Source organism: Thermobia domestica, chromosome 2, assembly GCF_964235325.1.
Source record: "Thermobia domestica chromosome 2, izTheDome1.hap1.1, whole genome shotgun sequence".
Classification (NCBI taxonomy): Eukaryota; Metazoa; Arthropoda; class Insecta; order Zygentoma; family Lepismatidae; genus Thermobia; species Thermobia domestica.
The window spans coordinates 248,531,176-248,546,835 of NC_137455.1; the positions used below are offsets into that span (position 1 = coordinate 248,531,176).

Genomic DNA, 15,660 nt, shown 5'->3' on the forward strand with positions numbered 1-15,660 from the left:
AGCAGAGATAGCGTAAATTATAAAGAGTGATGATATGTAGAGAATGGAAAAACACACATTTTGGTGTATAACACACTTTATTCGTCTATCTTTATTCGTTCAGGAAATGTGAAGTTTTAAGTGATGGGAACTGTTATTTTGTGCAAATAGTATGGTTTCTCTGGCAGAATTCGATCACAATAGTTTGCGTACTTACTCAAATTGTACATTGAAATGATTTCAGTACTCTTAAACTGAAACGGAAGAACAAAGTTACCCCTTTGGCTTCAATGAATGCAGAAATAAAAATCTAAGACAATAATCTAGTTATCAATTTCCATAGATTTATCTATGTCGTAAAAGGAACTGGACAATTGAAAGATTACTTCCGATATGACTTTTCCCCAAAACCACCTTCATTATTTGATAATATCTCAATGAGAAAGGGCATTACTTACGAAAAGTAATTAGCAATTAAAAATGATTAACGAAAAGTAATTAGAAAACTTTTTGGAGTTATGTTGTTTCAGTTTGCGGCTCACACAAAACCAGAGTTCCTCAACTCTAGACTAATTCATAACTAAAGGGAAAGGCCAGACCAGTAGGGGCTCCCCGGTAAAAGTTAGGGGGGCCCGATCCAACCATATCATAGTTCATTTGCAAGCCTATCGTGAAAGTTTTAGGGGGCAGTAAAAATTTAGGAGTGCCGGCTCTCTTGGCCCCCTTGGATACGGGCCTGGGATAGGCCATCTAAGAGGAACTTAACGTAGAGCAAAACTCGTGCAACGATCTGACGGACAGCTATGTCTAATAAGTGCAATGGAAGAGTTCTCTAAAGAACATTCTTGCCACACGACTGGAACCAAGACATACTTATTTTGTAGGTTCTTAAGAGAATGTTTTGCATATATCTGTTTCAATTGTGTCATAATGCTTTTATGGATAATAGATTTAGCTGAGGACATTATTATTATTCTTATGTATAAAGTCATATGTAGGAAGGTGAGAAAACTTGCGATTGTTGGACATGTCATAACATCAAAATACCACTAGACTAGAGTTCACATTGTTCCCTTCGTTGGCATCTTGCAAGTATACTTTTATCTCAAGTCCAACTACCGGCTTACATTTTATGACAAAATGAGGAAGAAAGTGACTGGAGCTTTTGTAAGTGCCGGTCTCAGCATTTGTCTGATGTGAAAAAGGAAAACAGGAAGAGTTTGGGTATTTGGAGACCCGTATTTAGATAAGTGCTATTCTGTGTTCGAGCAAGGGATGGCAGAATTTAGGGGGCGGCAAAATTTTGGATTTTTTAAAAAAGATTCGCAATAAAGTAATATTTAAGACTAGCAAACCGCACAAGCGCGAGAAATATAGTAATGTGTTTAATTACGGTAGTTACTAATTAGCTAACTTATCTGTTCATTTTTTAAAAAATCATCCCCTTCTCCCCCCCCCCCCAACCCCAAGGGAGAACATGAACACTGATATCGTTAAACTCAGCGATCTCGAAAACTATGAATTCAACACTAATATCTGTCGTTTTGGATTACTTTTAAAATCTCGCCCCCCCCCCCTCCCTGGGGAGTGGAGTATGACCTTGAAGTTGAATTGGATTAAAACTGTCACTTATTAATCTCAGCGACTCTAAAAACTGTGAATTCAATTCTAATATTGGTCGGGTTTTTTTTTTTTTGGGGGGGGGGTTATTGAAAGCACAGGGGCGAACAACATATAAATTTGGGCCTGGGTATTTGGCATTCAACATAGAAGCGAGATCTCGGTCAAATGAAACGAAACGAAAACGTTGTAGTCAGTGCTCTTAATTTTTCTCTATCGTAGACGTACTTTCTGTATGAGCCGCAAATAAAAACGAACAAAAAATAAAAATAAATTTACTAGACTGTTTTGAGAAAAACTTTATCGGGATCTTGTCGGTTTATTTTATTGGAAAGAACTCACTAATCGATCGACTGAAAAAAAAAAAAATGATAGGCATGTAGGTCCCATAGGATATATCCGGCCTTTACAGAAATTTTGCTGTAGGTCCCGCAGCGGTTCTCTTATTGAAAAGAAGTACTCTACCAGGAACATACCTAGGGGTGGGTCCTCGAGTCTAAACTCCCTGAAATCTCGAATTTTCTGCAAATTTTGCCTAGGGCGATTTTACAAAGTTTAATACAATTTGTCCTTATATTGAATTTGGTCTCCCCTGGAGAAGATTTTGATCCCTTACCTCTGAAATTAATTCCTGTGTACGTCCCTGGATAGGATGAATCACATGGATGATGTTACCAGGAAAGAGCAGAAACTTCGAATATTCTTGCTTTTATCCTGCTGATTTCGATAAATTTTTCATAAATTGCTGTTTATTTTGGCTTCAGTGAGGCTAACTGGGCAAGCTCATACTTTCGGGAAGCTCGAATTGGCAGTGAAACGAGAAACAAATCACTTGAAATAGATGGTTAATCATTGTAGTCTACTTGTAGCTCTGATGTTGCCTCTACTTCTATGTCGGTCTTTTGAATAGTTCTAGATTAAAAATTAAATCGTATATTTGCGACTTAACATATGATAGATATTTTTGATCGACACGTGCAGGAAAACAAAATTGCATTATGCGTTCAGTAATAATGTCGTTTAAGAATTTCCACCCCTGTCTGCGACAGAAATCCAGTGAAAATGAGTCAGACATAAAGGGAATTCGTGAGGACCTAGGGCGGGCCGTCAGGTTTCTATGACCAGGGCTGTACAAGTAAAAGATAAAATCCGAAAGAAGCCGATATTTCCTACTACAAGCGGGGAGAGGGATATTAGAAGGCTAGGGCATAACTTTTGAAAACTATAATAAACGAGCAAATTAATGGCCTGTCTGTTGGTTTAAATAGTTGGCAGATCGTTATAAAAACTTGATATTCTAAAACGAAAAATACAAAAAAACTCGAAACTTCCCACTCAAGGGGATGAATACAGTGAAACCTCCGTTAACGGACCCCTCTCAATAACGGACACCTCTATAATACGGACAGATTTTTTTGACCCGGCAAAAATATATGTTCTCTTACGGACGCGGACAGTCCTTTTTTTACCCCCAAACGTTTCAATAACCTCTTCATAACGAACAGGAATTATTCTCGGTTCTGCGATATATGACAGTAGACAGAAAAGTCTTTTCCCCACAAGTGTATCTATCATCAAACAGAACAACCTCAAGCTAAACTTGAAATGCTTCTTTTTTTCTGCCCGCAATAAACTGCTTTCTGATGGAAATCCTAGAAAATCTTCAATAAGCACTAACACTCATGCAGTGTTAGTCGTATGGTCAAGAATTCTATGGGGATTTTCTCTTCCCTAATGAATTTAGTCCTTTTTCCTCTGGGCCTTGCATCTTTCTAGACAGTTTCACAGATAACAAAAGAAACCTTCATTATTTTGCAATTACATTTTTCAACGAGCAATGTTTTCTCTTACTTTTTGGAAAAGCAAATTTTTTCTTTTGTACAAATTGGTGTGCCAAACAGTTGAACAATTAAAGAAATTTGCCATTAATCGCGGTGAAACAGAAGTTCTCCAATTGATCCAACAGTTGCAAGCAAATTTCGAACAGAAACTAGTGTCCGTAGGATGTACACGGCAGACAATTACTGCAGACTTTTTCCCAAGAAATTTGGTGAGTTTCTTCTCCACACTTTCAGTATTTAATAACAGGATTGGCTGGTTTAAACCATGGTTTAAACAAAACAAAACAAAACAACAACAACAAAAAAAAAAAAAAAAAAAAAAAAAAACGAAAAGTGTCCGTAAAAGTGTAACTATTCGTAAAATCTTGATGAACACACATTTCTGGGTGATCACGTTTCGTCCCATATATTATTCGTACTATATTCAGACCTAAATTCCCCATTCTTTACTGAAAGAGATTATATTACTAAAGCAACTTTTTTATGTAGCTTTATGGATATTTCTTTTGTGATTTTTTTATAGTTTGTTAACACTAGAAGGACCAAGCCGTCATTTTGACGGCACCACGTAAAACAATTTTCTATATCTCATATATTTCTTTGAGTTATGCCACCATACTTTAGGACTTTTATTATTTTAAGGAAAGGTTTCATATAGCACATAAACATTGTATGTCTATTTTAAATAAATATATATTTTTGTTGTATACCCCTAGAAGGACCAAACCGTCAATTTGACTGCCTCATTTAAAAATCTATATTTTGTTGTTGATGTGGACTGTTTTATAGGTTGTACGCTATATGGTAATAATAAATGTAATATTTCTGTTAGAAACAATAAATTTTGAAATATTTTACATTATTTTTCCTTGAGTGAAAATGAATTTCGCTTGGAAGAACAACAGGGAGATCGCTTCGATGAAGTCAGCAGTAGTAGCTAAAATGCAGTGTCGGAAACTACTTTTTCGGATAAGAGGATGGAAACAGATACAGAAGTTTCCAGAATTGTTCAATCAAATGTCTTTATAGCAGGTCATGGGACACGTTGGAGTAAAATGGACAGACAGAACGATGCTGGGTGTACTGCCTCACACGATGTCCTTCGCGAGAAACCTGTTTGTTGTATTATGCGTTAAATCATATTGAAGATGGTGATTTTGGTAGTGCTTTTCGCTTGTTCATAGACAAGACAATGTTCAGAAACATTTTGAAATGAACCGTTATTGAAGCTCAGACAGCGTCAAGATTCTCTTTGGCCACTGTCAATTGCAGAACACTTTCCTTTTTAGCAATATTGATATTTCGTGCAGCTTCAGATATACCTGTAAAGGAACTATAGAACGTAAGCTGTGGACCAGTGTTTTACAGAAAGAATATGGAAAGAAAGATATTTCTTGAAATAATGAAGTATCTTCGATTTGATGAAAAGTGCCCTAGCTCTTCAAGGCTGAAAGCAAACAAGCTTGCTTTGGTATCGTCTGTGTAGAACTTATTCATTGAGAATTGTATCAGACACTATAAAACCCACGACAGTGTTTGTATGGATGAACAGTTATTCTCTAGTAAGATGGCATGCAAATACATATATTTGGTCTAGGAATTAATTCGTGCGGGTGGACAAGAGATGGCGCAACGAACGGAGCGTCCCACAGTTCCGTGTATCCACACGTGTTGCAAACCCCTGTCGTCGCGTATCGTTCGTAGTATAGGGCAGTGGATTAAAGCGTCAACAACACCAGTTTGTAGTTAAGTGAACATGGCGCAATTTGTGCCTGATAAAGTGTTTTTGCGGGGTGTCCTGCTGCATTACTTTAACATGCAGAAAAGTGCGACTGAAAGTCATCGTATTTTGGTGGAAGTGTATGGTGACCATGCTCTAGCTGAGCGAACGTGTCAGAAGTGGTTTGCACGGTTTAGAAGTGGTGATTTCGGCTTGGCAGACCAAGAGCGAGCTGGACAGCCAAAAAAATTTCAAGACGAAGAATTGACAGCATTGCTCGAGCAGGATTCGTGTCAAACGCAGGAACAACTTGCAGCAGCATTAGGCGTTGATCAAACAACAGTCTCCAAACGCTTGAAAGCCATGGGAATGATTCAAAAGATGTCACATTAGATTCCACATGAATTGAAAGACAGAGACGTTGAAAGACGAAAAACCATTTGGGAATTGCTGCTTCAACGACAGAGCAGAAAGGGGTTTCTGCATCGAATTATTATGGGTGATGAGAAGTGGACCCACTACGAGAACCCTAAACGAAAAAAGGCCTGGGTGAAACCAGGTGAACCAGGTCCATCACAACCAAAACGAGATATTCACTGTGCAAAGGTTATGCTGTGCATATGGTGGGATATGAAAGGTGTGGTGTACTATGAGCTGCTGCAACCGGGTGAAACTATGAATGGAGAACGTTATCGACGACAATTAATGCGTTTGAAGCAAGCTCTGGCCAGAACACGACCAGAATGGGAGAACAGACATGATAAACTTATTGTTCAACATGATAACGCTCGCCCACATGTCGCAAAACCGGTCAAAACCTATTTAGAAAATGTCGGATGGGAAGTTTTACCCCACCCGCCGTATTCACCAGACGTTGCTCCTTCGGACTACTACTTGTTCGATTGCATGAACGACGATTTGATTGGACAGCGGTTTACTTCTTCAGAAGATATCGAAACATGGGTCTCTGACTGGATCGCTTCCAAGGATGAGGACTTCTTTCGCCACGGAATCCGTACATTGCCTGACAGATGGGCGAAAGTGGTGGCTAGCGATGGACAATATTTTTCTTAAGGTATTTATGTATTTTGTGTTTGTACTACAGCTTCAATGTGTGCGTACCAACCGCACGAATTAATTCCTAGACCAAATAATATGACAAACAAGCCTGATAAATTTGGATTTAAATGTGGCTGCTTGCAGTTGTAAAGTCACGGTATCAACTAAAAGGCATTCCCTACCTGGGAACGACTAAGAACGACGTCGGGACTTACAGTTAGGCGAATATATTGTTCTGAAGATGATGGATTCTTTTCTCAACAGAGGACTAAATGTTACATGCGATAACTTTTCTTAGAAGTTAAAAATTAGTCGAATCTTTGAAAAAGAAACAGTTGACCTTGATTGGTAGTATCCGTCCAAGCAGAAGAGAACTTCCCAAAATGTGCTTGAATCAGAAATAAAATAATATGTTCACTACAAACGTTTATGGATATCAATCAGAAAATCCACTCACAGTACACAAGTGTAAACGCGAGAAAAGTGTTTCTCTTTTGAGTTAAGTGCATACAAGTTGAAATAAAAATGTATTGAAAATGTAAATTAACCTTCATGTAATAAAAAGTTTGAAATAAATATAATGATTTTGGTGTATTATACACTGGGTCTCTGCTAAAGAAAAATAGCCCAGCCAATGTCTACAGGGCAGGTAGTGTGATCACGTGATCAGTAGAAAAGGATTTCATACGTAGGAACGTAGGTATTATTCCTCTATTTTAATTTTTCATGTCACTGTCCTCTGAACAAACTTCTGATATTAATATTATATTTAATGTAGTGACGGGATTTAGTGGATCACCCTGTATTATATCACAAGAAAAACTTACATAAAACATAAGATAGTCGATTAAACTTATTAAATTAAAGCTAAAATAAGAGAAATATAGAGAAAAATGATATATATCTCTTACAATTAAATAGCCGTCAAAATGACGGCTCGGTACTTCTAGGGAGGTAAAAATGTTGGTCCTTCTAGTGTTAATATTGTTATGCAACCAAAGGAAAATTATAAACATTGTTTCGTTTTAATAATGTTTACTATTGATAAAATACATCGAAATGCCGTACTTTTTTGGGGAGGGGGTCATACAAACCCCACGAGAGGCAATTATTGAAATAACAAGAATCTTTTTGTAACTATTTATGTGTAAATGGGTCAGAGCCAAAGTGGACTCAAGTAATTTGTATCTTTATTCACTTTTCTTACTGATATGCAAAGTCGTTATACTTCTTTAACTTGGACTAATAAAAGTCGTAGTGAACTGACTTGGACTAAATTAGTTCTTCTGTACTCTGTAGTACTTGTCCATATGTAGAAATTTTCCATAGTAGAAATTGTCCATATGTAATTCTGTATAATGGATCCACTTATGCAATTGTTTGTCTTTTTGTCCTTCTGTACTAATGACTCTTGACGATTATATTAACAAATATGTACAGATCAGTCAACGTATTTCTACCAGGAGTCCTTCGTGAGTGAATCGGCAGACGTATCGCATTGGCCAATTAGTCCCGGTTTCGAGTTCAAATGGAGGACAATTTTTCTTGGATGTAAGCCGAGAAGCGGTTTGGATTCCGCTTAAGCTTATGTGACCCCTTTCAACATAAACCCGTTGTTGCATACTAACAGTAAGGCGAAACAAGCTTACTTTTGTCCATATGTGATATAAATACATAGAGCAAATTATTTAAACCAAAAAGACCTGGTTTAAAAAAAAAGTTTAAACCAAAAAAAAAAACTTTTTTTTTGTTTTTTTTTTTTTCAATAAAAACCATGGTTTTTGCCAACCCTGTTTAATAATAATAATGCATACTTTTTAAAGCTATTTTTTACTTTTAGTATAGGCGGTATGTGAATTAATGGATTTTTACAGGGTGATGACATGTTCTTAAGAAAACTACCATACACGCATTATCATTTGCAGTATACGAACATATTAACACATTCCCCAACAATAATAATAATTAACAGAAATGCATTTCTCCTTCATCCGTCCCAGTAATTCAAATACGTACTAAATAGAGTATTTTCATATTGAATTTTACGTATTTACGTTCATACATAATGTATTTACTCTATATTACTGCATACAATTACCGTTGAGAGAAATTAAATTTTTGTAACCTCTCTGTAACGGACATCTCGCAGTAACGGACAAAAATTCCCTTCCCCTTGGTTATTCAGAGGTTTCACTGTATTAGGGGGCAACGGTAAAACTACATATTAACATATTACTTAAGAAAATGATAATACACTCACAAACTGATGGTGCATTTGGCGGTTTAGATAGTAGGTAATCATCGTAAAGGCTTTTCAGAAAGGTTTGATATCCCTCCCAAAATAATATAAGAAATAGGACCAAGTTATTGTACATTTGTCACTTTATTCGGCAACACTAAGTTCTATTGAAATCCGAAAATCAAAAAGTGAAGTTTGCGACTTAGTGCAGAGAACAATTGGGCAAGTAATAGCCTCACGTGACGATACTTGATAGAACAGCTGTGAACAATTCCTACACAGTACCACCTCGTAAGGCTTTTACTTGCCACATTAGTCTCAGCTCGAAAGTTGCAAATTTCGTTTTCCGATGTTGAGATTTCAAGAGAACTTTGCATCGTTTTAGACCACTCTTCTTTTTCTGGGGTTACGAGGTGATAAATTTGCGAGAACATGGCTCTGTTTTTTACTTTTATGTTTTTGTGGGATTATAAGTACAAATACATTATAAAAATGCACTTAGAAATAGAGAAAGAGAGATAAATGTATTAAACTTTTGAATTAGACATATTCTCTCTGGCTGGAGCGTTTATTATTATTATTATTATTATCATCTTCACTAGTAGATGCTGAAATACCTCACTGCAGAATTAGGTTATGAGAAAGGAAGACACCTGACCAATTCAAGCTAAGACTCTTTCAGAAGTCAGTGCTTCTAAAACAGTCGCGAAAGAAAGACATCAGGGCAGGATTCACACTGACCTTGAAAATCAGGGAAATGCTTATCATATATTCCTAGTCATGGGAAATAGCTATATTTCACAGAAGAGTCAGGGAAAACACAATCAGATTTCACGAACGTATTCAGAGAATTCGTATTTGTATTATTGAAGTGATGTTACAAGCATTACAGCTGCTCACAGAAGATACGAAGAAACCTCAAAGAATCAATGTAGATTCTGAAAGAAGTTGATAAAAAGATTATAGGAATATTATCATTTTTAGAAATAAAAAAGCTGGAGGAACACTAAAAGGTGTCAAAGCTTCAGGCGCGTAGTAGTTAACGCATCGGCACAGTATGCCGGAGATCCCATAAAAAAATAAGGAAACAAACCCATAAGCTAGAATGTTATACTTGATCAATGCAGAGGTGTATACCTACTTTTGGGTCACTATATATATATATATATATATATGTGTGTGTGTGTGTGTGTGTGTGTGTTGTGTCTATGTTTGAGTGTATTGAGACTGCAGAGATATTGCGTTAGTGTATACAGTAGACTCACGAGTATTTGGCCTAATGTGGCGAAAGAGCAAGCCGGATAAAAGAAAAGGCGAATACGGCGGGATTCTATGAACTCATTTCTTTATGAACATTAAGCATACCCAAGAACAATTTACGAATACAGTACTGTACAGTTATAATCAGGAACAGCTGCAAGCGTAGTGTATTGAGGTCCGTTACACACTGACGAAACAAGGAACAGAACGCAGCTTTTTTCCTGTCACAACTTGTATTTTGCAGACGATACGTAACAGACGCCCGCTTCCAATGCCTTGGCAATGTTGCCAATGCAACGCGTTGCCTTCCTCAGTTAGTTACGATAAAAGAAACCTAGGCCGGATACTCGGGAGTCAACTGTAATTATTTTTTGGTACTAATTTTTTTATCTATTCTAAATATAGGAAGTTCGACTCATAATAAGTGTTTATTGTAAGGAATTAAACTTATATTAAAAATGTATATAAAGAAGAATGTTGGACAGCTATGGAAATGGCGGAAGAGGATTAAAAAAAACATCTAAACATAGCCATAAATGATAGTGTTCAGTGTTCGCAGTGTCACGATTAAGGGAAAATTTACTTAAGATTAGTCGTGGAAATGCAGTGAAATCAATATCAGAATTTCAATGTGAACCCTGTTTATCCGTCAAAACTTTATTATATTATAAGCTTGTAGTATCACCTTCGCTTCAGTAAAATGTGTACGTTGAGGCGTTGGATTAGAATTAAAAGGTTTCTTATATTATGAAAGCTATATATATAAAAGGTGGTGTGCAACGTGAAGTGCCTTGGTGTGTTCTGCAACTATCTCATTCTTATTTCAGATACTTTCGTTAAGATGCCAAAAAACAGAGGAAAGAAAGCTAGCTCTGATTCTGAATATACATCTGATTCCGGGCCAGAAGATGTAAGTTTAAATGTAAAATTATTTCTCAAACTCAGTACAGTAAAGTAAGTTTAGTTGTCATTTCTTTTTTCTATCATTTTAGAACGTTGTACAATGGCTAAAATTGAAAAATCTGCACAACTGATTGCATTTTTCTTGTACGTGATAGCCTAAAAAATTGTGTAAATACTTTATTACGCTGTACTTGTGTATAACTAAACTTATGATTTTTTTATCTATTGTGTTTCAAATAAACCTGTGACGTAGCATATCCCAAAATTCAGTATTTAAACTTGAACTTGGGCCGCAGTGGCTCAGTGGTAGAGCGTTCACCTCTGGTGCACGGGGTCCCGGGTTCAAACCCTGCTCCCGCCAAGTGAACTTTGAGGTGGACAAACACCGTGTGCGTGGGTTTCCTCGGGGTTCTCCCGTTTCCTCCCATTTCCTTCATTCCACCATTTCATTCATTTCTCATAATCACCGTCTCCTTTAGCCTAACCGGCATAACCGTGGGACGTAAAACTCAAAAATTTCATTTCATTTTTAAACTTGTGAATTAATTGATCGAATGTTTACAAATATTTCGATATTTATTGTAATGATCATGAGGATTTTTCTAAATAATATGCTCAAGTTCTCTATTATTTTAGAATGAGGCTATGGGGTCATTTCAAATTTCTAAATAAAAATAGTAACAAGTGATATCTCAAAAAATAGTAACAAGTGATATCTCACAGAAATTTTTTCAACCTTGATTCAGTCTTCACAAGAATGGAGCAACAGTATGTGTTCACCTATTAATTTTAAATCGTGATGACAGTTACATGTAACGAATGTGAGGTTGTTTACAAAGGTGACTAGGGGGAAAGAATATAGTTACTGGCTAATCACCAAAATAAAAAAATAACTACTTACAAAATGTATGTAATGGATGGAAAAAACTGAAAACCAATTTTACTACTACTGCAACGCAGAAACTTTTTGGTACTGTGATCAATATTAAATTCTGAAGAATATAATTTGTGTAGTTTCATATTTACAATAAGATTCGAAGAGAAGTAAATGTTTTGCTAGGCTAAGAGCCTCGTGTTTTACATGTTGCTGCATTATCACTCTACACAGTCTCTCTCATACCAGGATTTTCACGTGATAGCTGCTCTCGACACCTTTCGAGTTGTATATATATAATATAACTTAAAGTAACAAACGTCGGGAGGTGATTCCTGAAACCGAGATAAGCAAGAAACATCCTATGAAATATAGCATATTGGACATATTGACAGTTAGCGAGGGCCGAAAGAGTGGTTACAGTAAGTTCGAAGTGATAGATATTGACGTGCAGAGATACCAACGTACGTTCGTTCACCATGAACAGCAATGCATGCATGACAACGCCAGATCATGGATTAGCGAACCTGTTCTAAGATACCTGGGTCATGGCGAACAGTTGCACAGGCGTTATGGATACGCTGTTCCAAGTCGTTGAGAACATTGACAAAAGGAGCATACACCACACTTTTCATGTATCTCTACATAAAAATCCAGTGGATTCAGATCCGGAGACTGGGCATGCCAATACATTGGGGCCCCCATGTCCAACCCACTGGCGGATATTCTCACGAAAGTGAGCAGGAGCCCTATCATGCATGCACTGTATATTGCAGCAAACGATAGGGAAACATTTTCCAGTAATTCTGGCAGTGTATCCTGCAGGAAGGTCAAATACTGTGCTCCATTCACTCTTCGGGGTAGCGTAGCATGTATGGGTCGATCAGTTGATTGTGGACAATATCACACCATGTTTTAGTGTTGATGAGTGACAGCTGAGCCATGGGAATATTCATCTGCCCACGTGTGTGTGTGTTAAAAACTGTTAGCGCATGTTGATGATACCATCCCTTCCAAACGTGGGCTCGTCAGTGAACAGTACGATGCCTGAAACAGCATGATGGCCATGGCTAATTATCCACAGCTTTTAACACACGTTCGTCCATAATAGGTGTTCGTACATGATGGGGTCCACCATCGTCCACATGGGCAAGCACTACGGCGCCTGTTCCATATACGCGCCAATATTGCTGCAGACATCCTTATGATATTTGGCATCTGTCAGGAAAACGCTCCTGATAGAGTCGTTCTGCTTCACGCCTATTGCCATCTGTAGAACCGTACATGAATAGCATGTCGGCTTGTTCGCGGTTTGAATAACTACCCATATTTTAGCCGAGTACTTCAACTAGGCCTGTTCAACGCTCGCAGCACCATCACCACACGCCTGTACTGTAACCACCTGTGTGTGTATGTGAACCAAGTACCGACGTATTGAACATGAGCGCCACCTCTAGACTTTCTAGACCGCTATCGCTAAGTTTATTGGTTTACGAAATCTACCACGTCGAACTTACTACTCCCAGCAAATGCCTATTTTTTTTCAAAGTAAAGGCCTGTTTCTAGACAAGACAAGAATGCTGATAGGCGAGGGGAAGTGGATTCTTTACGACGCTCTGATGTGAAAGAACTTAACTAAAAATAACTATTCTGTTCTTCAGATATTAAATACACGATTGCACTTCGTCATGTATATATATATATATATATATATATATATATATATATACACACTACCGCTCAAAATTTTTCGAACACCCGGGAATTTTTTAAGCATTTAAATGTAATCCTATTATTTTGTCATGAAAACTTGACCACCTTGCATCAGATGTGCTTCTGCTAAAGCATAGGATTTGACGACAGTTTGAATTGAGGTATGAGAGGTACTGCAGATGATATGTCAATTTATAATTCTTAAAATTGAAACCAAAAGAGAGAGTTTGATGTATGTATGTATGTATGTACGTATTGCATAGTATAAACAACAATGTGGAAGGTGAGGCAAGATTATTTGAAAAGCGTAGACATAGGGGGTCAATGCAGTGACAAAAATTTGAAAGAGAAAGTAGTTTTCCAAATTTTGCAGTTATCTATGCCTTATAGATATGCTGGCCTTAAAAGAGCTAAAAACGCCATTCTTTGACAGATGTTTACGATGGTCAATATACATCCTTCTCTGCTCAATTGTCGCTCAGTAGAAGTGTTTATGTAATGCTCGTCGTTACTATTTCAACGAGCAACAGTGGAGCATACGAAACCATCGTAAGCACTTCTCAGAGTATGGTATTTGTGGTGTTTTAAACGTTAGCATATCAACAAGCTATAAAGAGCTGCAAAATTTGGAAAACTACTTTCTCTTTCAAATTTTTGTCGCTACTCTGACCCTCTGTGTCTACACTTTCCAAACAAAACTAATATCTTGCCTTACTTCCACACTTTTGTTTATACTATGCAATATCTATATCAAATTGTCTTTTTTGGTTTCAATTTTAAGAATTATGGTTTGACATATCATCTGCAGTATCTCTCAGACCTCGATTCAACTGTCGTCAAATTTCATGCTATAGGTAGGAGTACCTCTCATGCAGGGCGGTAAAGTTCTTGTGCCAAAGTAATAGAATCACAATAGATGCTTACAAAAATCTGGGGTGTTCGAAAACTTTCGAGTGGTAATATATATACAGTGTGACAGTTGCATCATTACCATTTTTATTTAATGTTTAAATAAATCTTTTAAATTCAATTTTGCGTATAATTATGGACATTAGTGAATATAATTTTTATTTTTATTTTTGTTTGTTTAAAGAGGAAAAGAACATTCTCTTTATTTTCCCTTACTATCCGAGAAGTAAGATGTTTTATTTTTTTTCTGTATACCTGTCCGTGCGGCGAGGACAGTTGAAAGACCCTTCCATTGTCTCTCAATACCACTGCCTAAGCCACATACGTAGACCACACACAGCAGAGTTCCCGGCGTGAACGCAAGAAAGAAGAACAAAACAGCTTTTAGCATCTTTTTGTGAAATTGAGAAAAATAATAAAGTCCTAACACGTTGAATAGAATCCAAGTAGAAATATAATCTCTGCGAATTTGTCAAAATCACAGCATAGACCATATGTCGCCACTCAGAACCAAGATAAAATTTTAACATAGAACTGTGAAATGGTCCAAAACCACGCACGAGACGACTAGGTGCCAAATCAACTCTCATAAAAATTTTCGATATAACATGTGAAATTTGAAGGAAGCACGTACGTTAGAGAAACGACGCCCGAACACCGTAACTAGGCGGAGACCAAGAGAATCAAAATTTAGGACACCAAAATAACTTAACGAATAAGAGAGCAGAGACGAAATCGAAGACACCGTTAGAGGCGTATCCAAAAAGTTCGGCAGGCTAAAAATTCAAAACTCCAAGTCAGTCGTAAAATAATTCTTCACCGGGAAACAGCGTACCACCGCAACACAAAAACATACCCGGAACTTACACACACACTACAGTCATAATCAAAAGTTAAGTTCACAATAACAATGTGCGGCTAAACTCACCGAAGCCGAGTGTACGAAATTACAATCTTTCCTTAGCATAGTAACCTACACATTTATCTTCTTCAAAATATATGTATATATATAAACATATATATATATAAACTTTGTAACGCTGCTAATATATATATATATATATATATATATATAGATCGCGAAACGCCTACAAACATTGTTTTTTTTGAGTGACAGAGTTTCGTACTTATAAACGTAATCACGAGCTATTACAGACAATTAGAATAACCTACATACGCACCGAAAGCACTTGAACTAGTTTTAATCATACATAATCAGTTTTGAAGTATTATACACAATGCTTAAAAACAATAAACACTGTTTATCCGTGTAACACTACACTTTTAACACCGAGAGTGATGTTGGTGCAGTGAGACGTCTGAAAGTGCTTTTAGTGAGAGTGCATCCTATCAGAAATGGACCAACAGAAGCCCCACCTTGATGGATCAGGAGACGCCCAAGAGCGACGCCCCTTCCAGTTTGAGAGGAGGACGCAGCGGGAATCGAAGAGAGGAACTCCGAATCCAGGACACTTCTCACGAAAGAAGGAAGCCAGTAAACGCAGGGACATCTGTATGTGTGTTGTGAGCTTGGTGGTGAGAG

General features: G+C 37.2%; 1 protein-coding gene across 1 annotated transcript in view; it reads left to right on the top strand.

Moving 5' to 3' along the window:
- The window catches only part of Ssb-c31a (single stranded-binding protein c31A), a 69,853-nt gene that overhangs the window by 18,476 nt on the left and 35,717 nt on the right, over nt 1-15,660 (top strand). The window contains exon 2 of the mRNA XM_081748550.1: nt 10,546-10,628. Within this exon, the coding sequence (XP_081604676.1) occupies nt 10,560-10,628 (69 nt within the window). The 5' untranslated portion in view covers nt 10,546-10,559. The remainder of the gene's footprint in view (nt 1-10,545; nt 10,629-15,660) is intronic.